The sequence below is a fragment of the Ictalurus punctatus genome, chromosome 21 (assembly GCF_001660625.3).
Source record: "Ictalurus punctatus breed USDA103 chromosome 21, Coco_2.0, whole genome shotgun sequence".
In the NCBI taxonomy this organism is placed as follows: domain Eukaryota; kingdom Metazoa; phylum Chordata; class Actinopteri; order Siluriformes; family Ictaluridae; genus Ictalurus; species Ictalurus punctatus.
In genome coordinates, this window is record NC_030436.2 from 14910204 (window position 1) to 14934002 (window position 23799).

The 23799-nt window shown below is 37.6% G+C and overlaps 2 protein-coding genes across 5 annotated transcripts in view; one reads left to right on the top strand and one right to left on the bottom strand.

Annotated features, from left to right (window-relative positions):
• On the top strand, positions 1-21622 carry pusl1 (pseudouridine synthase like 1). 4 transcript variants are annotated; one of them, XR_006980745.2, is made up of 8 exons: positions 1-283; positions 366-423; positions 3195-3382; positions 9642-9791; positions 13170-13340; positions 19125-19156; positions 19899-20061; positions 20150-21622. XR_006980745.2 is itself a non-coding variant. In XM_017450734.2 (8 exons), exons 1-8 carry the CDS (start codon positions 219-221, stop codon positions 20173-20175), a joined length of 876 nt encoding a protein of 291 aa, XP_017306223.1. In that variant the 5' UTR covers positions 1-218; the 3' UTR covers positions 20176-21622. The 4 variants fall into 4 exon arrangements, 3 of the variants coding, with proteins under 3 accessions (XP_017306223.1, XP_017306222.1, XP_017306224.1); XM_017450734.2 differs by having other exon boundaries at positions 19125-19179; XM_017450733.2 differs by having other exon boundaries at positions 19125-19179; positions 19899-21622.
• Positions 21241-23799, bottom strand: part of ddx19b (DEAD-box helicase 19b) — an 8981-nt gene continuing 6422 nt past the window's right edge. The window contains exons 11-12 of the mRNA XM_017450732.3: positions 23562-23753; positions 21241-23052 (exon numbers count right to left, since the gene is read on the bottom strand). Of these exons, the coding sequence (XP_017306221.1) occupies positions 22991-23052; positions 23562-23753 (254 nt within the window). The 3' untranslated portion in view covers positions 21241-22990. The remainder of the gene's footprint in view (positions 23053-23561; positions 23754-23799) is intronic.

A 23799-nucleotide genomic window follows, 5' to 3' on the forward strand; every position in this document is an offset into this window, starting at 1 on the left:
TTGAATTTATCCGCTCATGTGCTGCTCGTTCGTCATTCTGCGTTTCCAAAACATACACCGGTGTCGGAGTTTACTTGATTGTTTTTTTTTTCCCTCGTTGTGTTTGTGTCAATAATGAGGCTTTATAGACCCGAAGTGTCAGTTATGTCCTTTATTAAACCAGTCCACTCTCGGTAGAGTTGATAACACTGTAATACATAACACATAAACCAGCAGTCATGCAGCAAAGCAGTACTGTTACACGCTATCTCATCTTCTTTCAGTACCTCGGAACCAAATACAGGTCTGAGCTCATACTGGCGTCTCAGAACAATGCATTGGTGTGTTAGAAGTCATATTAATGTGAGATTGCACTGTGATTACAGTGGGGTGATGAAGGCTCCGGCACACCAGCTACTGCAGGGAGTGCAGAATCATTTAGAGGTCAGTGTCAAATTATTACTATTATTATTATTATTATTGCAACCATCTTACTGTTGTACATACAGAAAGAGGGATATATTAAACAAAGACTAACCAGTATGTAAATATCTTCAAAGATTAGATCAATGTATAACAATACTACTACTATTAATGACATTAATAATAAAATAACTTTTTCAAAAAGCACCACAATGCAAGGGTTAACTACAATACGGTCATGATAGTTCAATAATCTGTTGTTTGTCGTGTTATTGATGAGATTATTGGTGAGATTTAAGCGTATAAATAATTTATACTATCAAAATGTTGGCAAAATTTTTCATGACATGTTCCTGAATATTGTCTGTACTGGAGAAAATAATACATTTCATCTTTAAAACAAAGGGCCAGAGGACATTTCATAGAGTGAGATAAGTATGTGCACAAGTCTTTCCAGAGAAAACAGTTTTTTGTTTTGTTTTGTTTTTTTTACATTCATAAAACTAGTGCGGTGTAGTTTCTGTTTCTAACAAAGGGAATATGCACAGGTCAGATACATCCATAAAGGATGAAATAAATGAAAAAATGGTATGCTTGCATCACACCTCTGGGGTCGGGGTTCGAATCCTGTGTTCGCCCTGCACGCGTGGAGTTTGCATGTTCTCCCCGTGCTTTGGGGATTTCCTCCGGGTACTCCAGTTTCCTCCCCCTAGTCCAGCGACATGCGGTGTAGGCTGATTGGCGTCTGTAAATTGTCCGTAGTGTGAGATTGTGCCCTGTGATGAGTTGGCACCTTGTCCAGGGTGTCCTCCGACTTGTGCTTCAAGTTCCCTGGGATATGCTCCAGGCTCCCCTGTGACCCTGTGTAGATGGATGGATGGATGGATGGGGAGTACACCTTATGTAGGACTTGAAGATGAGATTAAGCTCTTTTATCTTTTTGGAAATTCTGCATTTATAAGGAATTAACAGGGTTTATCCCCCTAGTACACCTCTGCTGTAAGGGTGTTCGTTTAGGAGAAATAGTATATTTGCTATATATTAATTGTCTTACAAATTTGTTATTACAATTTCTGTCTGCCAAGCTGCCACCATGCAGCAGGAGGGCTGGTAAAGCCTGCCGCTTCTCACCAAAACTTAGTGAGTAAATTACCATCATTTCTGAATAAATCAAGAACAATATACAAAATAATACCTTTTCTTACTTTTACTCATATTAAAGTGCTTCCAGAGGATTGCTTTGTGTGGAGAAAAGTTGTGCGTGTAACACATCTTCCAGTTTTGGAATTTTGATCAGTTTACAGGTGGCTTATTAGGCACATAATTACATTTTAGCAAGAACTCCAAGCATCCAATTGTATCCAAAAACAGCATTAGGGAGGTCAGTATCAATTTTCTCTCCCTATAGTAACCTTGGTTAAGTGCACTTCTCTGTGAATAGACAAATCACATGCTTGTCACTCTGCATTAGACACACACTCTCAGATGTTGGCATGAAGGTCTGACCATCTGCAGTCTTATTCATTAAAAAGCCATTAAGCATAAATGCAATTCCTTTGGAATGAAACAGCATCTTTTGGTCAGACACATAAGCAGCATTTTTCCTGTCAGTGAAACCGTCGGTTACTTTCATGTGGTCTCTTGGATCGTCTCCTAAAATGTCTGTGTGACTCAAGAGACGGAGTTTTGCCAATCATGTTAAACGATTGCGGGATAGAAATGTCAGAAATATCCTCGTCGACCACCTCCGAGTGACTCTAAAATGTACTTTAATATGAAAAAGGAAGGCATGAGGATACCGCTGAATGTGTTATGCGTACAGAACACTGTTACTCAACTGAATGTACAGTACAAATCATCCAGGAAACTCCACTGCTTATAACCAAGCGTGATTCATGTAGTTTGCCGTTCATTGTAAAGGAGTTGCACACTTTGGGTGTCAAATGACAGCACAGTGTAAAACTGTTATCTGTTCGTTTTAGGGCGAGAGAATTCAGAATAGCAGTAACACTAGCAGGCAGAGAAATCTGGAATATCATCACAATATATGATAAGATAAGATAATACTTTATTAATCCCCAGACAGAGAAAGTTTACAGCGTACACAATACTATATACATTTTGCAGCTGTACGGTATAATCGGTGTAGACATATAACAACTATGAAGTAGTGATGTGTAAGCAGTGTAAATAGTTCAATATGGTACCCATATTACAACAGTGTAGCAACATAGATGTAGTGTAGTAAAGTAAGGTCAAGGGAGGGGGTGGTTAGATGTTAGGCGTTAGGGTTAAGAACGTCTGAAGCGTTCCATCTTGCACCTGGGGGGGGGGATGAGCCTGTGGCTGAAGGTGCACTCGGTGCTCTCCATCTGCCGCAGTTCAGCGTACAGTGGATGAGACGGGTTTTCCAGAATGGACCTGAATTTATTTCTCATTCTCTTCTCCACCACTGTCTCCAGATTGTCCAGTTTGTGACCAACATATGTGAAGACATTTAAAATAAACACAAGATGTCAGGATATTTAATTCTGCTAAAATAATGCTTAAAAAAAAAAGTGGGACTGAAACCAAAAAAAGTCACGTTAAAATTTTACTAAGAATCTAAAAATATACTGGAAAATAAACTGGTTATACAGGAACATTTAAAAAACTTTTAAGAAACTTTTAAGAAAGAAAAAAAACCCCTTTTTTTAAGATTCAAAACAGTAGATTACTTTGACATCAAACATGTACTGTGACTTAAACTTGTGTCAGTTTTCTTTCTCCTTCATGGACTCTTTTCTCCTTAGAACGCAGTGCGAAGGCTGAAGCCTGTAAATGAAGTATCGTTGTCCATCTCCAGTCGAACAGACACCGGTGTGCATGCGCTCTGCAACTCTGCACATCTAGACATCCAGCGCAGAGGAGACAAACCTCCCTTCACCGAACAAGTCCTGACTGATGCCTTAAACTTCTTTTTAAAACCAGAACCCATTAGGTAAGAGGCCCTCATAGCTGCTGCTTCAAGAAGGAGAAATAACGAGTTGCTGGAGAGGGAGTGATGTTATAACGTACGTGGTAACAGGAACTAACATGTCTTGTGGATGTACGTTAAACTCTATGGATAAAAAGTATTGATATGTAACATGGTGTCCTAGGTGCAGTACCGATATGTCACACGCATTTCATTCCTCTTATAGCAGCCCAGCATACTTTTTATCCCTAGAGTTTAATGTATGTTTGCAAAACATTAGTTCCTGTTATCACTTGCATTATAAAATCACTCCCTCACCAGCCACTCGTTCGTTCTCTTTCTTGAAGACACATAGTGTCATTTTCCTGAGAAAACACAAAGTTCTCTGTCCTGAACTCTTTAACTCACCAGAAAGCTTGCTGTTACAAAGTGCTGACATTGTGGATTCCTTCCATAGATGTAAAACAAATGTCTCCTTGCAGAAGGCTTCACTACATTAACAATAATGTTTTCCTTTGTTACATATTACAGATGCACCTAGGACATTATGTTACATAAAAGTATTGCACCTAGGACACCATGTTACATATAAGTATTGCGTCAAGGACGCCATGTTACGTATCAGTGCTGCACCAAGGATGCCATGTTACATATCAGTGCTGCACCTAGGACGCCATGTTACATACAACTATTGCACTTAGGACACCATGTTATTATCAGTGCTGCAACTAGGACACCATTTTACATATCAGTGGTGCACCTAGGACGCCATGTTACATATCAGTGCTGCACCTAGGATAGGACACCATATTACATATAAGTATTGCATCAAGGACACCATGTTACGTATCAGTGCTGCACCAAGGACGCCATGTTACATATCAGTGTTGCACCTAGGACGCCATGTTACATACAAGTATTGCACTTAGGACACCATGTTACTTATCAGTGCTGCAACTAGGACGCCATGTAACAGTGCATCAGGAAAGTATTCAGTTGATTGGACATGATTTGGAAAGGCACACACCTGTCTATATAAGGTCCCACAGTTAACAATGCATGTCAGAGCACAAACCAAGCCATGAAGTCCAAGGAATTGTCTGTAGACCTCCGAGACAGGATTGAATTGAGGCACGGATCTGGGGAACGGTACAGAAACATTTCTGCAGCATTGAAGGTCCCTATGAGCACAGTGGCCTCCATCATCCGTAAATGGAAGAAGTTTGGAACCACCAGGACTCTTCCTAGAGCTGGCCGCATGGCCAAACTGAGCGATCCGGGGAGAAGGGTCTTAGTCAGGGAGGTGACCAAAAACCCGATGGTCACTCTGACAGAGCTCTAGCATGTCTCTGTGGAGAGAGGAGAACCTTCCAGAAGAACAACCATCTCTGCAGATCTCCACCAATCAGGCCTGTATGGTAGAGTGGCCAGACGGAAGCCACTCCTCAGTAAAAGGCACATGACAGCCCGCCTGGAGTTTGCCAAAAGGCACCTGAAGGAGTCTCAGACCAAGACAAAGATTGAACTCTTTGGCCTGAATGGCAAGTGTCCTGTCTCTAGGAAACCAGGCACCAGCCATCACATGGCCAATACCATCCTTACAGTGAAGCATGGTGGTGGAAGCATCATGCTGTGGGGATGTTTTTCAGCGGCAGGAACTGGGAGACTAGTCAGGATCGAGGGAAAGATGAATGCAGCAATGTACAGAGACATCCTTGATGAAAACCTGCTCCAGAGCGCTCTGGACCTCCGACTGGGTTCATCTTCCAACAGGACAACGACCCTAAGCACACATCCATGATAACAAAGGAGTGGCTACAGAACAACTCTGTGAATGTCCTTGAGTGGCCCAGCCAGAGCCCAGACTTGAACCTGATTGAACATCTCTGGAGAGATCTGAAAATGGCTGTGCACCGACGCTCCCCATCTAACCTGATGGAGCTTGAGTGGTCCTGCAAAGAAGAATGGGAGAAACTGCCAAAGAAGAATGGAAGAAACTGGCACCAGTTGGCTGCAATTGGTGCCAAAGGTGCTTCAATAAAGTATTGAGCAAAGGCTGTGAATACTTATGTACATGTGCTTTTTTTGTTTTGTATTTTAAATAAATTTGCAAAGATTTCAAACAAACTTCTTTCATGTTGTCATTACGGGGTATTGTTTGTAGAATTTTGAGGAAAATAAGTAATTTAATCCATTTTGGAATAAGGCTGTAACATAACAAAATGTGGAAAAAGTGATGCGCTGTGAATACTTTCTGGATGCACTGTACATACAAGTATTGCACCAAGGATGCCATGTTACTTATCAGTGCTGCATCTAGGATGATTGTACTCTATTGTCTGCCCTGGAGGAGCATGGTACTGAACAATGTAGACCAGTGATGTCAAGCTCCACTGCTATTAGGCTGCAGCAGTGCAGAGTTTAGCATTCTGCATCATTTAACACTTCTGATTTATTCATCAGCTCAATCTCAAGGCCTTTATGTATGAGCTGTTTGAAGAGGGAAAAACATCTCATTTAAGATTCAATCTCATTATGATTCTGGCCCTCCAGCACATGATTTTGCCAGAAATAAGCTGTCTGTTCCTCACATCTGTATTTTGATGTCAAAACTGAAATGAATACTTTTTTAATTAGCCTTTTACACAACCTGAACACTAGTGTAGTAATTTATTAGGATGGATTTTATATTTTATTTAATATGGCCAGGTGTCCGCATACATTTACAGCTGATCCAGGATCATTGGACTATTTTTTAGGTTCTGAAACTGCATGAACAGTATAATTGCACTGTTGTTATGTATTAGTTTATTCATTTTCTTTTCTTCTTAATTAATTTTGTCCCCCATTTTTGGGCCAAGTCTTCAGAAATAATCCCATTAGCATATATAGAAACAGGCATTTTCACTTGTGAAATATTCAGACTGTTACAGTCTTAATGCTGTGGCATGGTGATAGGTGTCTGATTTAATAACACATCCCCATATAGAAATGTCCATCTTTCTGCTGCTTGTGTGCTGGCAAATCTACAGTATGACTCAGTAACTGAAATATGTTTTAACTGTTGTAATGGTTATATTTCATCCCAGTGCTGCTTTTAAAAGCTAGACTTTCTCATGTCAGATATTTCTCTCTTATTCTCTCTACTTCCCTTCATTCTTGGATCCTGTTCCTATCGTCCCTGCATCTCCTGAAAACATGCCATTTGTCAGATAGTCGTAAAATTAGTTGGGGTATTTATAGTTTGGCAAGCATGTTGTATAATGTAATTCATTTTCTGCACTACAAATATTTAGCATAGACTTAAGTTGGAATGTTGTTTGGGATTTACCATGGGAAGGAATTTTATCTGTTAAATAACAGTTAGCTAAAATGGTGTTCAGACAGTTAGGACTTGAATAAGTGTTTTGTGTTCAGGCACTTTTACAGTTACATATTTTACATTTAATCCTCCTATTACATTATGGGTCAATTTTGACCCATTTCCACATTTGAGGTGTCTGAAATACTGGTTAATCTCTCTTTTTCTCTTTGAAATGTTTTGACTTTCCTCATTTAGGGTCATGAACTTCTTCTTATGGCTTGTCTTGGACAAGCCATAATAAAGGCTTACTGTTTTAAGCTGTTTTTTTTTTTTTGTTTTTTTTGCTGTTTTTGTTTGTATTTAAACTGTGGAAGTCATTTTGACCAATAACATAATGGATGTAACTTTTTTTCCCCCCAACATAACAGGATGGTTAAAAAAGGAAATTTAAAATAGGACATGGTTACGGCTTTTCCATCGACTAGAACGTCTGGAGCAAATGATTTTATAGTGTCAAAGGGATGCTATTTGGGATTTTTAGATACTGTTTTGTTTGTTTGGTTTTTTTCCACCTGGATTACTCCTGTAACTAAAAAAGTGGTGAACGATGATGCAAATAAACGCATGGCTGATCGTTTGTATTTTAGCGATTCTTTTCATGTTTGTAGGGCTCTGGTTCTTTCACATCATCTGGTCAGAGCGGTATTTGTTTGAGAGGTCTAAAGGAGCATTAAACTTTATTGATGCTTTGCATTTGCTTCATTTCAGCTCTGTTAAATCCAAGATTTTTGTTGGGATTATCCTTCTAGAAAAGCTGGAGTTCAAAACACGCATGTGGTTTCTGTCTAAGCATGCAGCCGGTTGGATTGTGTGCTGTTTATGGCTGTGATGGCGTAAGGGGATAAGAGGAGCTGGAGTGGTTATTTTATTAACCTTATGCTATACCTGTGTAAATAATAATAATAATGCATCCCTTGACACATTTGTTCAAAACCAGTTTAAAGAATATGCACTAGGAGGGAAAAATAGGTTTTTATCTGTAGTTTTTGATCAACTATAAAGCTTAAACCAGTTTAAACTAATAATCTATAGCTGTTTATTCAACCAAATGATTAAATGCTTTCACTGGCACGGCAGTCTTATATCATTTAATATCTTTCACTTGAAATTGTGAATTAAATTTGTAAGCTTATTGTTATTATGCGGCGCATTTGTTTTTTTTTTTAATAACATTTGTGCTTTATGCTGCAAATATGATTTGATTTTCAGCCCCAAACAAGTGGTAAATGAATCAGATGCGAAAAGCTTTTCCCTGTATGATGCTTCACTTGCAGTTGAGTAGGTGGGTGAAGTCAGTGTCAACAATCCGCCTAGCTTTTGAATTTGATCCGCATTTAAACTCTTATTACCTTCAATTAACTCTCCTGAATAGGAGCCCCATAGAGGGTAATAATGTCTGCTTGTTGTGTGTCGACTTCCTTTGTTCCTGGTATACGTTAAAGGCCGTTCTGTGGGGGGTCTGGTGGCGTGGTGATAGACGGGTCTGGTTCGAAGGCCTCATGGGATTGTGTTGTATAAATGTTGAATGTAGACTAAAAGCCATCTTGTCAATGTGTGTAAACCCCATGAGGAATCAAGACTGGATCTCCATCAGGCTTTAATGTATGGAAAAATGTTTAAAATATAATTAAATTTTATGTAAATAATGTAAATGCATTGTGATGAGGATGATAATGGCCACATCACTCTTATCTTATTTTATCTTATATTATATTAGTTATAGCTTTGAATGTGTCAGGCAGTATACATAATTTGCATAACTAAATACTGATATGTCATATTTCATTCAAGTTTATTCTGGATAAACCTCCGGTTCCCAAAGGGTCTGTGATTTATTTTGCTTGTTATAATGATAGAAATCACAACTTATTTATTATTGCGTTTTTATAGCCTGTTTGATTTTACATGTAACCGACCTATAAGTAGCTTGAATCTAATTTACAGTTAATATATTTTTAATAAAAATGTGTTGAATGAAAGGTTCAGGAATAGAAAGCTCCATGCGTCTATTAAATAGCCATTTTATTATTGTGCACATTGTACGCCTAATATTTGAAGATATTAGGTGTACAGGATTATGCTCATGAAAATATGTTCGTAAAAATAAATCTGTACCGAGGGGGTCCGTGGAATTTATGATAGTTAAAGGGGATCTTGGTTGCCAAAACTTTGAGAGTCCCTGATGTAAATAGCTTGCTGTATAAGCAAGGGGAAAACACGGACATGGTTTTATAGGAGAATAATCGATGACAGGTTGGTGTGATGAACAGCATGCCCCTTTGTGCTATTCATTCCTCTTAGACCACAGCAATTTGCCAACGATTACAATTTAAAAAATTGATTTATGAGCATTTTATCATGTTTGCATACATTTGAACTATTTATAGTTACATTGAATGTTGTGGAACAGCCACAAAACAAGTTAGTTCCTGTTATAACTTACGTTAGAGCAGCTATAAGCACCAGCTCACCAGCCTGTCTTGCTTCTTCTCTCTCGAAGTTAAGAAAAGAAAATAGTACTGTGACAAAGCTCTGACACTGGAGACTCTATCTAATGAAATCCAACTGAATGCTAAAAAAAATGCTCAATGTTAGGGAAAAATAAATAGGCAATGAATTACCACTTAATTTCCATGCATTTGTTTTAAAAAAAAATGTCAACAACTAAATAGCATGGATTTAAATGGGAATCTTGTATGTGTTAACAACCACCAAATTTATATCCACTGATATCAACATTATCGCTTCACACCCAACTGTGATGAGAGAAGATTTCTGTTATTTAAAAAACTAAATAATTTTGCATCTCTGGTAAAACAAAATAGGAATAGGATGAAAGTGCAAAACATGCACTGTACTTTTCTTTATATTGTATTAAAAATCTCTGAACAAATTCTCAAAATACTGTGTTTTAAACAGAATCACAAGAGTCTACTGCGTACAGAATGACTTTCACGCCCGCTACCGTGCCATATCAAGAACCTACGTCTACCGCTTGGCCACAGGAGTCCGTCGTCACGCTGAATTGCCCATAACAGAGAAGGATTTGTGCTGGACATTATGGGACACGTGAGTGCCACACTATTATTTTTTTTTTTCTTCACCCACTCTAGAAGGTGGAATCAATGGGACACTAACACTAAGATCTTTTTCATTTACGTGTGTATTCAGGTGAGTTGATGCAACAAATAAATAACACAAATGAGCAGTAGTATTTATCATCAGAGTATCTGAAGTGATTTATTTATTTTTCATTTGAAGTGAATAAGTTTATTCGAGAGCAGCAGGACGCTCTTCAAAGGAGCAACACATGAATAATAAACACATATGTGCAACGGTGAATTACACGCAAACAAAAGATGAAGGTGTTTGTCAAAAGTGTGACGCTCTGTGAAAGCCTGTCAGACGTCTCTGTGGCTAAACCGTTTCTCAATGTATAATTCTTGGACAAAGTGTAACTGTTGATAAAGTGTATTGTATTTTGTCGGTGAATAGATTAGATTATACTTTATTAGCTAAGGATAATAAGTTAAGATTATTACAAATAAGATAATATAGTGATGACATCAGAGGACATAGTGATGACATTATTAAGGAGTCTTATAACTGTATATTGGCCATTTTATATAAATATAAATATTAGTATTAACTGCTCAGGACCTCTGAATAGCCAAATAAGGTTAGACAGATAAGATAGACAGATTTCATTTATTAAGTTAAATGCAAATGAAATCAATCCATAAATAACTTGCTTTTTTATCACTGGAGAGTTGAAGCTTTACAATTCTAGGACTGTAGAGGTATATATATTTTAGGAAAGATCAAAATTTCACAATGCACAGGACCAGGTTTTCCCAGGACCAACCCAAAAATCTGAAGGAAGGAGAGCAGTGGAGATGAAGCAGATGTGGAGAATGATGGGTGAAATCTTTGGCGTGGTGTCTTGACTTTCAGGCTGCTGCCTGAACATCTTTCTTGTCCACACTTTAACTTTTTTGGATTAAGTAGGGCAGCATAAGCTGCAGGCTATAGTGACGCAAAACAACACCCACACAAATCTCTCTCTCTCTCGCTCTCTCTCTCTCTCTCTCTCTGTCTGTCTCCCACACACACTCACACATACATACATTCCTCTTTTTTCATCATCCATGATTCCAAGCAGCCTTTTCATTTTTATTTCTGTCTTTTGGCTTTCATCATCCGACTTGATTTGACATAATCACTTTGACTAGCTTTACTAAGACATTATTAGTGCCGGACAATACGACCAAAACATCACATCACGATTCTCATAGACATTTCAATGTCACACATGTAGGTTTGCTAAGAGACTTCCAACAAACCAGTAGTGATGCATTCAAATAAATTGTAGGAACATCTCAGTGACATAATGTATCACAACATTTTATCCTTAGACCTCATATGTTGTCAGGGAAATATTATGCATGTTAGCATATTATGTAATTATTAATACTCACTAATGAAAGCACAGTTTCAAAACGATTATGCCCGAAGCACAGCCTTAAATCATCATCATGGCTCTCAAAATCATTTAGAAAATGCATTCGAACATTAGGTAGGAATATAGTATAACGTAAAAAAAAAAAAAATGATGTTCCTTGCCTTACCTTGCCTTGGAGAACCGCTTTCTCTTAGTGTATGCAGTACTTTTTTCCTGTGTCATTCCTCTTTACTACACATAACTTCATTTATGGACTTTAATGTTTGGACTTCTTTATATGTGTGGATTGAGTTAATACTGATGTCTGGTGAAAATTTTATGTGAATAGCCTCATTGGAAATCTACTTACTGAAAAAAATGTTGACACGGTCAATACTTATTTCCCCCGCTGTAGAGCTCAAAGAATCCACACTCACTGATTGAGCCTCTGTGTTGTTTACCATGTCTGCTGATGTCGCCACTAACTCTACTGTAGGAACCGTTTCAGTGGGCCTGCTGCTAGAAGTGGAATTTTTACAGACGAGTCTCAGTGCGGTTATACTAAATATAAGTGCTCTTGGAACGCCGCTCATCCCAATCAGATTAGTGGACCGGAACGAACTGTTGTATAAATAGGGTATAATGTGGTGGAGTTTTAGAAGTTGCGTAGTGCACTATATGTCATTCAAGATTCAACAGAAGAAAAACAGTCCTTTTAATAAGGACGTAATGTGTCGTAATTCTTAAACAGTATTTGCACCACCACTGACTTTGTTTTTAATATTTATTAGAAAGTTTAAATGTAATTTTAGACCAAAAAAATTTATTAGAAAGCACATAAATGAAAAATGTCTGAAAATAAACTGTGCCACAAATTACACTCGTTTATGCAGAGTGTTTTTGGGTTTGTTTTTTTTTCCTACATCAGGGTGCATCAGCCACTCAGCTTAAATGTTTTAGTGCTTGTGTTTACTGTATTCAAATATAGGTTCTTGTCATTGAACATGTAGATATTCAGAAAATTCAAACGTGAGTCGATAGCAGGGCATCACACACGTTAACACACTCATTCACACCTAGGGGAAATTTGGAGTGGACATTTTGCAGTCTGGAAATGTTTTTGGGCGGTCAAATAAGGCACCCTGGAGGTGTGAGGCAGCAGCGTTACCCTCTGCACCACCCATGCCAAATATATATAAATCTAAATGAAACCTTAAACAAAATGTTTATTATTATTTATTCACAAATGTAAAAATCCTATGAAGCAATGGTCTACTTAAAAGGGATTAATATAGAGACATGACAGACATGGCATTCTAGTATGACCCCCCACTACCCGCCCACGCCCCACCCATGTCACACTACTATTGACGTACATTAATATATAATACAAGCATTACATATTAATGTAAGTCAAAAGTGTGATGTACGTATGTGCCAAAAACAGAATGCCCTGAAGTGTTTTATTCCTCTTTCACCACAACGCTTTCCCAACAATTAATGTTTAAACATGATCAGTACAGCATACATTTTTTTTATCCATTTATAGTTACGTTTAATGTTAAGGTCCACAAGAAGTTAGTTCCTGTTAATATTCACGAGTTGATTTTTTTTCTTTTCTCTTATCTCTTGATAAAAAAAATGCAGCTTGTCATGATATTAAGAAACCACTTTGTTGGAAGGCACTCTGGCACTGGAGACTCCTTCCAGAAACACTAAATAGGTCTCTCCTTTTTAAAAAAAATCTGCATATGTGGAGCATCCGCCATAAACATTTCGTCGTTAGTTGTTCCTATAGAAACAGTAACGTATTAGGACGAGCGCATTAATAAAATGTTGCAGCCAAAACGGGTTAGAGCTGCTGTTGTAGAAACTTAATCGACATGTTCGGACCAATCCAAAGGACTGGGATTGATGAGCGGCGTAGATCGTGTAGAAGCTGTGTTAAAATATTATAGACGGATGATTTTTCGTCTAATCATCTTTGTTTGTAACTCACTCGGCAGGGAGCTGAACATAGATGCCATGCGAGAGGCAGGAGCCGTGTTCCAGGGAACACACGATTTCAGCACCTTCCGCGCACTCAGCTCAGACGCTCCATTCAAGAACCCAGTGAAGACCATGGAGCTGGTGCAGGTACAGCCGGGCCTCTCCTTTAGCCAGCGCCACTTCCACAGGTACACAGTCTATACGGAGTTACATCCTGGGCATTCTGGGTAATGTAGAAACCAAAATGTTTCTCCACAAACTAAGGGTGGAATAGTATGAGCGAAAACATTCACAGTATTCAACTCTCACATTTTTTTAGGATAGAAAAGTGTATCTAGTTTATTTTCTTTAAGGGAATGGCTTTAAATGTCACGTAACAGTAAAATAACCTATAATTAACATTTTTGTGGCAGCACATATAGGGTAAAGTAGGTATCTTAAATGCACATCGGTCACATTGCATAAGAAATGCATCGACCATTAACTGTCCATCTAATCCACACGTACACCAGTGTGAGTAAAACCTGTGGGGAATGGGAACAGTGAAACCGGGCCAGCTGTAATTACAGCACAGATCAATAAAAGCCTGGCACAAGACCATGGGGCAGTGAATAAAGAGCATATCATAACTGTATACACTTTGCAATGCCATTACGATAATAGACTGTAGATTATGATTTTAAACGACGACCGTAGCGTATAGGGATTTAAAAGCACGTTTATAGAATTTACGCTTAACTTGCACATGAAAGACAAAGTAATGGACTGCGTCCAGTGTGAATCAGCCCTCATACCTTATAAGACATGTTCAGATGCCAAATAATGTGCTCGTATTATGCGAATAGCGTTCAAAGCTACCTCGCTTTCACATCGTCTTCCTTATCGGATATTTGCTTGTTGCACTTTGTGAAATCTTTAGCATTGGATTATTACATTATCCTGTTGTTCTGTTTTACTGGTGCATGCATGGAGTCTGTCGATGGGGAATAAATGCATGAAAATGCATCTGACATTAAGGATGGAAAATAAAATCGACTCCCAAAACGCACTGCAATACTTTTTTTTGGAAAGATTCTGTATCGATACACAAACGATTGTAATCAATTTGTCTTAAATGTTACAAGCACCAAACATTTCTTTTGGAATAAAAATGAACACTAAATAGACTATACACTATGTAGAAATGAAAAAGAAAATCAAAAGTTGAGATAAATCTTGGCACCCTGAGCTGTAGAACTACGCTTGGATTTCGGTGAAGCTGCTCGTCTGTTGTCTACAGTGTCTATCGTTCCACGCGCAGATGAGTCCGTTAAATGTCTTGTACATAACAATATCTTAGAATGATGTGCTTCGGTTTGGCTTTTAGGACAGAAAACGAGTGAAATATTGTAAATGCTAAATACATTGCCTTAAATAAAATATTTCATGAAAGTATTAAGTTGTATTTGCCTAGACATTATTCAAAGTGAACTAAAGCGCACCTATTATGGTTTTGAAACGTGACTAATTTTGTTTTAAAGGTCTCAAACAATAGATTTACATGCATCCAAGGTCAAAAAACACTTTAATGTGCTCATAATTTAAACTGCAGAATTACCTCCCCCCCCCCAGTGTCACAAACGACTCGTTCAACGATCCGTTCTAAAGGATTCATTCTAAACTCCTCCTTTCAGAGAGCATACTCTGCTCTGATTGGTCAGATGACCCAGTCTGTTGTGACTATTTAAGTTCTAGTTTATCAGCGTCTCATTGTCAAGCGTCTGTTGTAATTGTTGTTTGTTTTCGTGTGGCACAGTATCGCTTCTAGTCTGTATGTTTTTTGCCTCGTATCCACGTTTGATATTTCTGGTTCTCGTTTCCATGTTCCTGGTTGTTTGTTTGCACTTTACGTAATAAATTGTCCCAATCGTTATAAATGCAAAAAGATATTCATGCACTAGTTCTGGCATGTTAGGCGTTTCCAAAGTGACACGCCACATAATCTAAGGCTAATAATAAATGGATTTATACATGTGGTTATTTAACAAAGAAAAAAGTATTTCTTCGTTTATTTGTTTATTGTAAGCCAGTTTAACATTTATGGAAGGAGTCTCCAGCGTCAGCATGTTTTGTCAGTAAGGATTCAGGACAGAGTTTATTTGTTTTGTTTTTTTTTTCTTAAGGATTCTCTATAACATGACAAACTGCTGTATTTTCTGTCCTTTTTAACTTCGAGAGAGGGAGAGAAAGTTGTTGATTGTTTTCCTATTAAAGCCTGTCCCCGTTTATGTTAAAAATGAACATTAAAGACGTCTTCTCATCAAATTCATTAGCGGAAACTGGATGTTAACCATCGTAGGAGTTCACTTTAAATCTTCGCTGCCAAAATAGCCCGAGCGATAAAATATGTTGATGAGAGAATGCGAGGAAGGATGATTTCTCTCTGATATTTATACACCATGCTTTAGTGCACCGAGCTGACAGTAATATTCAATGTTGTTTTTAACTATCGTGTTTTGAAACGTCAGCTGCAGTCAATGTTGTCATTTATTTTCTTTTCATATTACATAATCATGTACAGGTTGAGTTAGCGAGTGTGTGTGTGTGTGTGTGGATGGTGGCATTTTGGGAGCAGGCGTTGCAAGATATGAGGTTGCATTTGAAAACTGTTGCTAGGCAACAGGTATTGGGCAGGTCTGATTTTGGATACAGGCGTGATGATGACAGCGGGCAGAGGGCTGAGGATGCTGGCATCGCATCAGTGTGGCCTTTTTTTCCTCAGGGGTTTCAGGGGAATCCTTCCACTGGAGTTTTAGTGCCGATTATATTTTTAGCGCAGAGGAGCACACATTTTCATAATGGACTTGGAGAAATAATGCAGTTTTATTGACTATTAAATAAATACAGAACACTCCTTTCCGTTTCAAGGGTAAAGTCAGCATGTCGGATAACAATAATAGTAATAATAATAGTAATAATAATGCTATTTTGTATAGTGCCTTTAAAAGTCGCTTTCTGAACACAACAAAATGAAACAAAACACACAAGATTTAACAAAACAGATACAAAAAGAGTTTAAAAAAACAAAGAAGCAACAAAAAGTACACGAGAAATAAATGATTATGAATATGCGTAACAAGATAATAGTCATAATCGATAAAAGCCAGTAGTCAAGCAAAAACTATCCTAAAGTAAAATGTTTGAAGATAAAGTAAGTGATAAAGCTCATTGGAGATGCTCTGTTTGAGAACGTTTCTAAGTACGGATGGGTGATATAACGTTCAGCGCTGTTGAATCCTCAATTCTGATCTGTCAGAAAGCTAATTCTAATATGTTGTTGTTTCTATAGTAACAACCTAAACAGGGACTTATATAGTGGACGCCCAACACAATCTTCTGCACTCAAATATTAAACATCAAGCCAGCCGTCAGATCCATCCATTTGGTGTGATCTCATCTTCGAGGTGACACAGAGACTGAATTATTTGCTGTCTAAAATGAAAAGGATCAGGTGTAGATCAGCGTGTAGGTGATGGACAGCTTGGTTTCTTTGCTAGATGAAGCGCTGTGATGTGACCTCATGCTCCCTGATTAATTTGAATTTGTGTTTTGCATTTGACCTGGTTTTCACTGCCTGCAACAATCACACATTTAAAGGAACAGTCTGGCCAGGCATTGTCCTCTCACCACAAATGCAGTCAACCATCCAAGACGTGTTTTAATGGTTAAAGTTTGCGTCTGTAGTTTTGTATTCAAGCCAAAATGTTATTGTCTGGTCAAGGAAGTTTATAGCTACCAGTTTAGCATTGTCTCATGTTAACCCATCTCAATCTTCTGAGTAAGATGTGGTTAAAGAAAAATCTGTCAAGTTAAATGTTTAGGCTACAATACCATGTTCAGATTCATGTGTACAAAGAGGCTTTATTTCATTTTATACCACAGTGCTGTCTGACAGTAACCTGTGTAATTCAATCACAAATCACAGATCACAGCTGCGTCTCAAAAAATTTTAAACTCTTGGAAAAGTTCATTTTTGTACGTAATTTAATTCAAAAAGTGGAACTTTCATATATTCTAGATTCGTTACACATAAAGTAAAATATTTCAAGCTTTTTTTTGTTTGTTTTAATCTTGATGATTATGGCTTACAGCTCATGGAAATCAAAAATACCAGTATCTCAAAATATCAGAATAAAGAATTTTATAATACAGAAATGTCGACCTTCTGAAAAGTATGTTAATTTATGCACTCAATACCTTTTTCATGAATTACTGCATCAATGTGGCGTGGTATGGAGGCAATCAGCCTGTGGCACTGCTGAGGTGTTCTGGAAGCCCAGGTTTCTTTGATAGCTGCCTTCAGCTCGTCTTTATTGTTGGGTCTGGTGCCTCTCATAGATTCTCTATGGGGTTCAGGTCAGACGAGTCGGCTGGCCAGTCAAGCACAGTAACACCAGGGTCTGCAAACCAGTTACTAGTAGTTTTGGCGCTGTGGGCAGGTGCCAAGTCCTGCTGGAAAAGGAAATCAACATCTCCATAAAGCTCTTCAGCAGATGGAAGCATGAAGTGCTCTAAAATCTCCTGGTAGACGCTGCATTGACTCTCGACTTGAGAAAACACAGTGGACCAACACCAGCAGATGACATGGCAACCCAAAACATCACTGACTGTGGAAACTTCACACTGTGCCTCTCCACTCTTCCTCCAGACTCTGGAACCTTGATTTCCAAATGAAATGCAGCATTTACTTTCATCTTCCCCGTGATTGTGGTTGTGTACTGAACCAGACTGAGAGATTAAAGACTCAGGAAACCTTTGCAGGTGTTTTGAGTTAATTAGCCGATAAGATCTCTTCTCAGGTCGACATTTCTGTATTATAAATTCTTTATTGTAATATTTTGAGATACTGGATTTTGATTTCTATGAGCTGTACGGCGTGATCATCAAGATTAAAAAAAAAGAGGCTTGAAATATTTCACTTTATGTGTAACGAATCTAGAATATATGAAAGTTCCACTTTTTGAATTAAATTACTGGGGGGAAAATGTACTTTTCCACAGTATGATTTATTTTTTTAGATGCATCTGTATTTGGAAGGAGTCTCCAATGTCAGTTTTTTTCAAAATGTTTTCAGGACTTTTTATTTTCCTAGCTCATGTTCAAAGTTTTTGGTAACATAATTTGCTTTTAAAACCTTTTTTATGAACTTGAAGAGAGAGAAAACGAGAGTGATGAGGGAACTGTTTATAGCTGCTCTAACATGTGATTACATGAACTAACTTGTCTCATGGATGTTCCACTACATTAAACGTAACTATAAATGGATACAAAGTATGATGTTTTGTTCGTTAATATTGTCGGGAAATTGCTGTGGTATGAGAGGAATAAAACACTTCTGGACATGCTGTTATTTGAAAATAATCAACCTCAGGATGGCAACTGTAAATTGGGCCACATCACACCACTCCACTGCTGTTTATTTTCCTATAATAGCACACACTGATGTGTTTTATTCCATGTGTATTACGAGGCATTTTATTGACTCTATGGTTTATTTGTTGAATGTAAACCTTATTTAGTAATATAAATGTATATTTAAGCAATAAATAAAGTTTTCTTTTTCTCTCTCTGAATATAGATGTAAATTCAAACTGACCGTTCCACATTTTAATCTCATAGAAATATATATACTATATGTAATATAAAGGAAAAAAATCAATGCCATTCAATTCAGTTTTGTTTATATAGAGCTTTTAACAATCGAAATTGTCATAATGCAGCTGTATAAAATATTAATGCTTAATCTCCATCTGGGTGCCGAAGTTTACTCTGATTTCATTGTTTATTTTTTACATCACTCATGTCTATCAAAGACAAAAAGACAGTTAGGCACGTCCACACAATAAAAGACATGGCTACAATAGAATCGAAAGCATTGTTTACCATTCACATGACATTCACATGACCCTTTGTTTTGTTTTTATCCTTTGCAGAGACATCCAGTTTTGGGAGCTCACGTTTAAAAGTAGGTCCTTTTTATACAAACAAGTGAGTATTGTTCTGTTCACTTTGTGACGCAAAAGTGTATGTTGTGCGCCCCCTTGTGTTGAGAATGAAAAACTGCAACAATTTCATATACAATACATACTGTAAATAGAAGCAGTTACATAACTCTGCGAGTCTCACAGTACTACTAAATGTGTCCAGAAACTACTCCTAGTGCAATTTAATGGAGGGGGAAAAAAGAGGAAAAGTGGTGATATTTTACCACAAAACCTGGTTGCCTCTGCCAGAAAGTTATGACCAGTTTATGATCCATAGGTTGCTCTTTTTAACAAGTTAATGATTTGAAACGCATCCGAATCAAAAGAGAAATCTGTTTTGCAATGCTCTCAGGATTTCCGTCATGTTATAAACCTGTGGTGTAAACTGAAGAAAACGTCATGCACAAAAACCTAAGAATATGAAATAGCTTAAAATATTCTGCATGGAGGAGTGGACCAAGATCCTTCTCCAAGCTTGCCAGGCGTTATAGGAAAAGGCTGTGCTGTTATTCTCTCCAGCAGAGGTGTCACCATATATTGGGATGGTGCCAAAATGTTCAGTCTTTTGAGACAGAAAAACAATGTTTTTAAATAATACTGTATAGCGTCCCAATATGTTTTAAGCAGAAAATACCACTCAACGTGAATGTTGTTCATTTTGGCGCCAATGAATTTGAAGTGTATTCCATGAAAGTTAATCAGAGATTATTTTTATTGGTTCAGGTTCGGAGGATGGTTGGGACATTGGTTGCAGTTGGCCGGGGTAAACTCTCTGTCGATCATGTTCAGGATCTGTTAGACACTAGGGACTCCACGGCCTACCCTCAGAACATGGCGGCTCCGCCCTACGGCCTCTTTCTGATAAACGTGGAGTACAACGACTCTGGTAAAGACTCCATTTTCTTTAAGATTTCAAATTTAGATTTATTACAAGTTCAAATCCTAAGCTTTCATCCTTTGCTGTTTCTGTACAGATCTGAAGCCGTACACAGGGGCTTGAATGATTGATTATAAAGGAGAATGCAATATATCTGTATATAATAAATACATTTTGTATTTAATTTATGGAAGGAGTCTCCAGTGTCAGTACTTTGTAAGAGGTAAAGCTGTTCCTTTAAGTTTTTTGCCACAGGAGACAGGGTGACTACAAGCTGTATGTCTTCTGTGTTATTAACATCAAGAGAAAGAACGAGTGTTTCTAGCTACTATAATGTAAGTGATCTTACATTTCACATCATTAAATGTAAACAGGCTTGTGTGATCTTGATTTTTCCATTAGAAAATTTTTTTTTAATAAACAATTTACGCATCCAGAACTGATTGCCTAAACAGAGGAGGGAAACAAGCATTAAAGGAGAGTGTAATAATATTACCAAATGTATGGTCTGGAACTGCTTGCTGGCAGAGGCAATTGCAGAAAGGTTGGCAGGCATCATAATATTTAATCACTGGCTATCATGTAAAACCATGTAGAAATGATTAAATCATTACATGGCACAAGCCTAAACGTAACTATAAATGGATAAATAGCATGACAGATAATTCCTTAATAAATAAAAAATGGTTAGCTTTGAAAAATTCCCAAAACTTGTAGATTGTATTCGTATTCCAGCACACTCCATCGTGTTTTATTTCTTTATAAATAAATATATATATATATATATATATATATATAAAAAACATAAAATCGCTTAGCAATAATTTCTTGTATTTTATTCTAACATTGCAATATCATTCAGACATGTTCTCACCACACACAATTCTGCATGTCGCCGTATTTCTAGGACAAGAAGCATTCGGCACACCGCAGTGCAACACAGCAGCCTTACACAGAAGCCTAGAATACATTCAGAACATCTAATCACACGCGTACATGATGTGTCTTATAAGAGTTGGAGTGTTGCATATTGTTTGCGTCATCCACAGGGATGTAATGACCATTTAAAGCGCCAGTTATTTATTTCATTTGAGAGAGAAAAAACACTCGAGCGCCACCACAATCAAGTAGAGAAGCATCCCGAGCGAGGTTATAAACGTTGGTGAGAACAGAGAGGCCACATCAGGAAGTGTTTGAGCTCATTCTCGTAGTCTCGGGACACAGAATGTGTTTTTATTTCAGTTTTGAGTCCATTTGCATGATCCGCAGCTCGTGTAAAAACACAACTAATCAAGAGGGACATGAAAAACGTTTTAAAAATGTTTAAACCCTGAAGTTAAGCAGGAATGTTTCTTGCAGGCAACCTTTTTTTAAAATGATCATCAAATATTATGCTGATTGAGAAATAAGGCAGAGGTGCCAACATACAGTTTCAGCTTTAGCGTTTATGATTTTTGATCTCTCACTTTAGCGATAAAGGAGACTTCTGAAAATGATGCTTTTATGCTTTCACAGTTAAAGCAGCTGACACACAAAAATGCTAATAAAATTCATCCAGCAGGGAAAAAAACCCAATTCACTGAAGGGGAAAGGACAAAATGATGTTAAGACACATTTGTGTCTGTCACTGACTTTCTGCCAGCTTTATCTAGGTGAACTTTCACCTCCAATTTTGTGGGACTATGGACACTTTGGTTGGGGAAAAAAAAAGTACCAGACGTTTACATCCGTCTTTTTTTTTTTTAAATGCTGTTAGGTCTCTCCGCTTGTTAGGATTTCCTCATCAGTAATGTTGGCACCTCTGTTAAGGGCTGGTTTGATAAATGTTTTATTTGAAAAAATAAACTAAAAACGCACCGATAAAGTGAACAACTTAGTGACAGTTCCAAAGTGATTGTTTCACAGTCAGTTGCATATTGACTTGTTCCTTCAAGCACTTGGGTAAATGAATAAAATAGCTTTAAGATGCAGTCTCTTGTGTTGATCGTGATACAAAATGTCTCACAATATAACTTAATTTGCTAGAAAGACTACCCTGAAGTAGCACAGAGGATGTGTTCATGAGGCAAAAGCACACCTAGAATTAACCAGTGTGCTTCAAACCAGCCGTGTACATGACAGAAGTTAAGTCGTACACATGGCTCTGACCTCGTACAGCGGCACACCAATAATACCTTTGTCAACATGAGTTACCCTTTAATTTCCGTTCTGAGCAGACATACCGATTATTTCACTCTTTGTACTACTTAATTAAAAACCCAATATTGCTTTGTATGTACAACCCTTAAAATACATGATTGTATGATTCCACTTTAAAAGTTCAATTTTAAGGTGTACTGGTACAATCAGTGTAGGCACAAGACTTTGGTTAATCAAAAAATTTAACTTTGGCAAATTTATTTGTAAAGTGATCAACGCCAATAATATGTACCATCAGCACTGATGTTTGAGGTACTAAATCAACAAATACAATAATCATCATTAACAACGGAAGACAAGCCATACCTCCTTAAGAAGTTTGCTTGTTTAGAAATGTTTTATCCAGACCTTAAAATCTATTACACATGACTTATAGCAGAAATATAAAAATTGTTGGGGTTCTTTTCCCCTCTAGATGATCATTTCCATAATACAAGAACAGCAGAACAAGAGTTCAGGTAGTGTCATGTAAAACACTTCATATTTTCTCTAAACTGATCAAAGCCCGCATCCAAATGTAATCTAGTGACCTACACGCCTTATTTACTCACACGACAAAAAGAACTACACATTTGGATTTTATTAAGAAGTACAAAGAGTGAAACTGCGGTAATGTTAAAACCTATAAAGAGAAAATCTAAAAGACGACATTTCCATGTCCTCGTAAACATCCTGCGTGGCATAGTTCTACTCCTAGCCCAAGGAATAAAACCACTGCTGGAGAAGCCCGTCCCTCTCCTCAGTTCGCTATTTTCTCGATTTCATCCAAATCGTCCGCATCCAGTTTTTCAATTTTCTTATCTGTGCAGGGGCAAAAAAGACATATTTTGAATTTATTGGATTAAATGTGGTATGATTTTATATAAAAGCCTGGTTTAGTTAAAAAAAAAAAAAAAAAAAAAAAATTCACAATAGCAGTCTGTCTCTTGTGGGCATGGCCTGTGCATCACAATTTATGATACAATAATGATCAGTAGTAGCAAAAATGTGCACAATCTATACAGAATAAAATTTATTTCATGTTTTAGTTCATTTTTGAACACCAAATTGGGCTGAATGGAAATAAAAGTTCAATCCAGACATTACTAGTCACTCCGCCTCAGTCTCTTCAGTTAAAGATGGTTACCTGTCACTTTCAGTGCTAGCATGAACACGGTTTTAAATTATTCTAAGCGATTAAAATGAGTATTTAAAAGGACAAAAAACATCAGCTATCACCTCACGTCTCTAGTGACTGACTCTGGGGAAATAAAAAGTTTCATGGTATTTACTACAGGCTTTACAACACTCAGCAAACAGGTTGAACTTACTGAAGTGCTCCTGAATGCGGTTGAGAATGTTCATGCTAAACCTGCTGTCCACCATGTTGATCGCCAGCCCTCGCTTGCCAAATCTCCCAGTGCGCCCGATCCGGTGCAGGTACGTCTCGTTGTCAGGGTTTCCATCCTTGTCCACGGGTAAATCGAAATTAATAACCACCGAGACCTGCTCCACATCGATACCTGTGATTCATAAGGAGGAGTTTAATGCAATGTCAGCAAACTGACT

What these genes read in the sequence shown, in the direction of transcription:
- pusl1 (XM_017450733.2), top strand. Translation starts at nt 219, where the DNA reads ATGCAGCAAAGCAGTACTGTTACACGCTATCTCATCTTCTTTCAGTAC. An exon ending in TTAAAACCAGAACCCATTAG is followed by an intron (nt 3,383 to 9,641) that starts GTAAGAGGCCCT and finishes TGTTTTAAACAG; the next exon opens with AATCACAAGAGTCTACTGCG. An exon ending in AGCCAGCGCCACTTCCACAG is followed by an intron (nt 13,341 to 19,124) that starts GTACACAGTCTA and finishes TATCCTTTGCAG; the next exon opens with AGACATCCAGTTTTGGGAGC.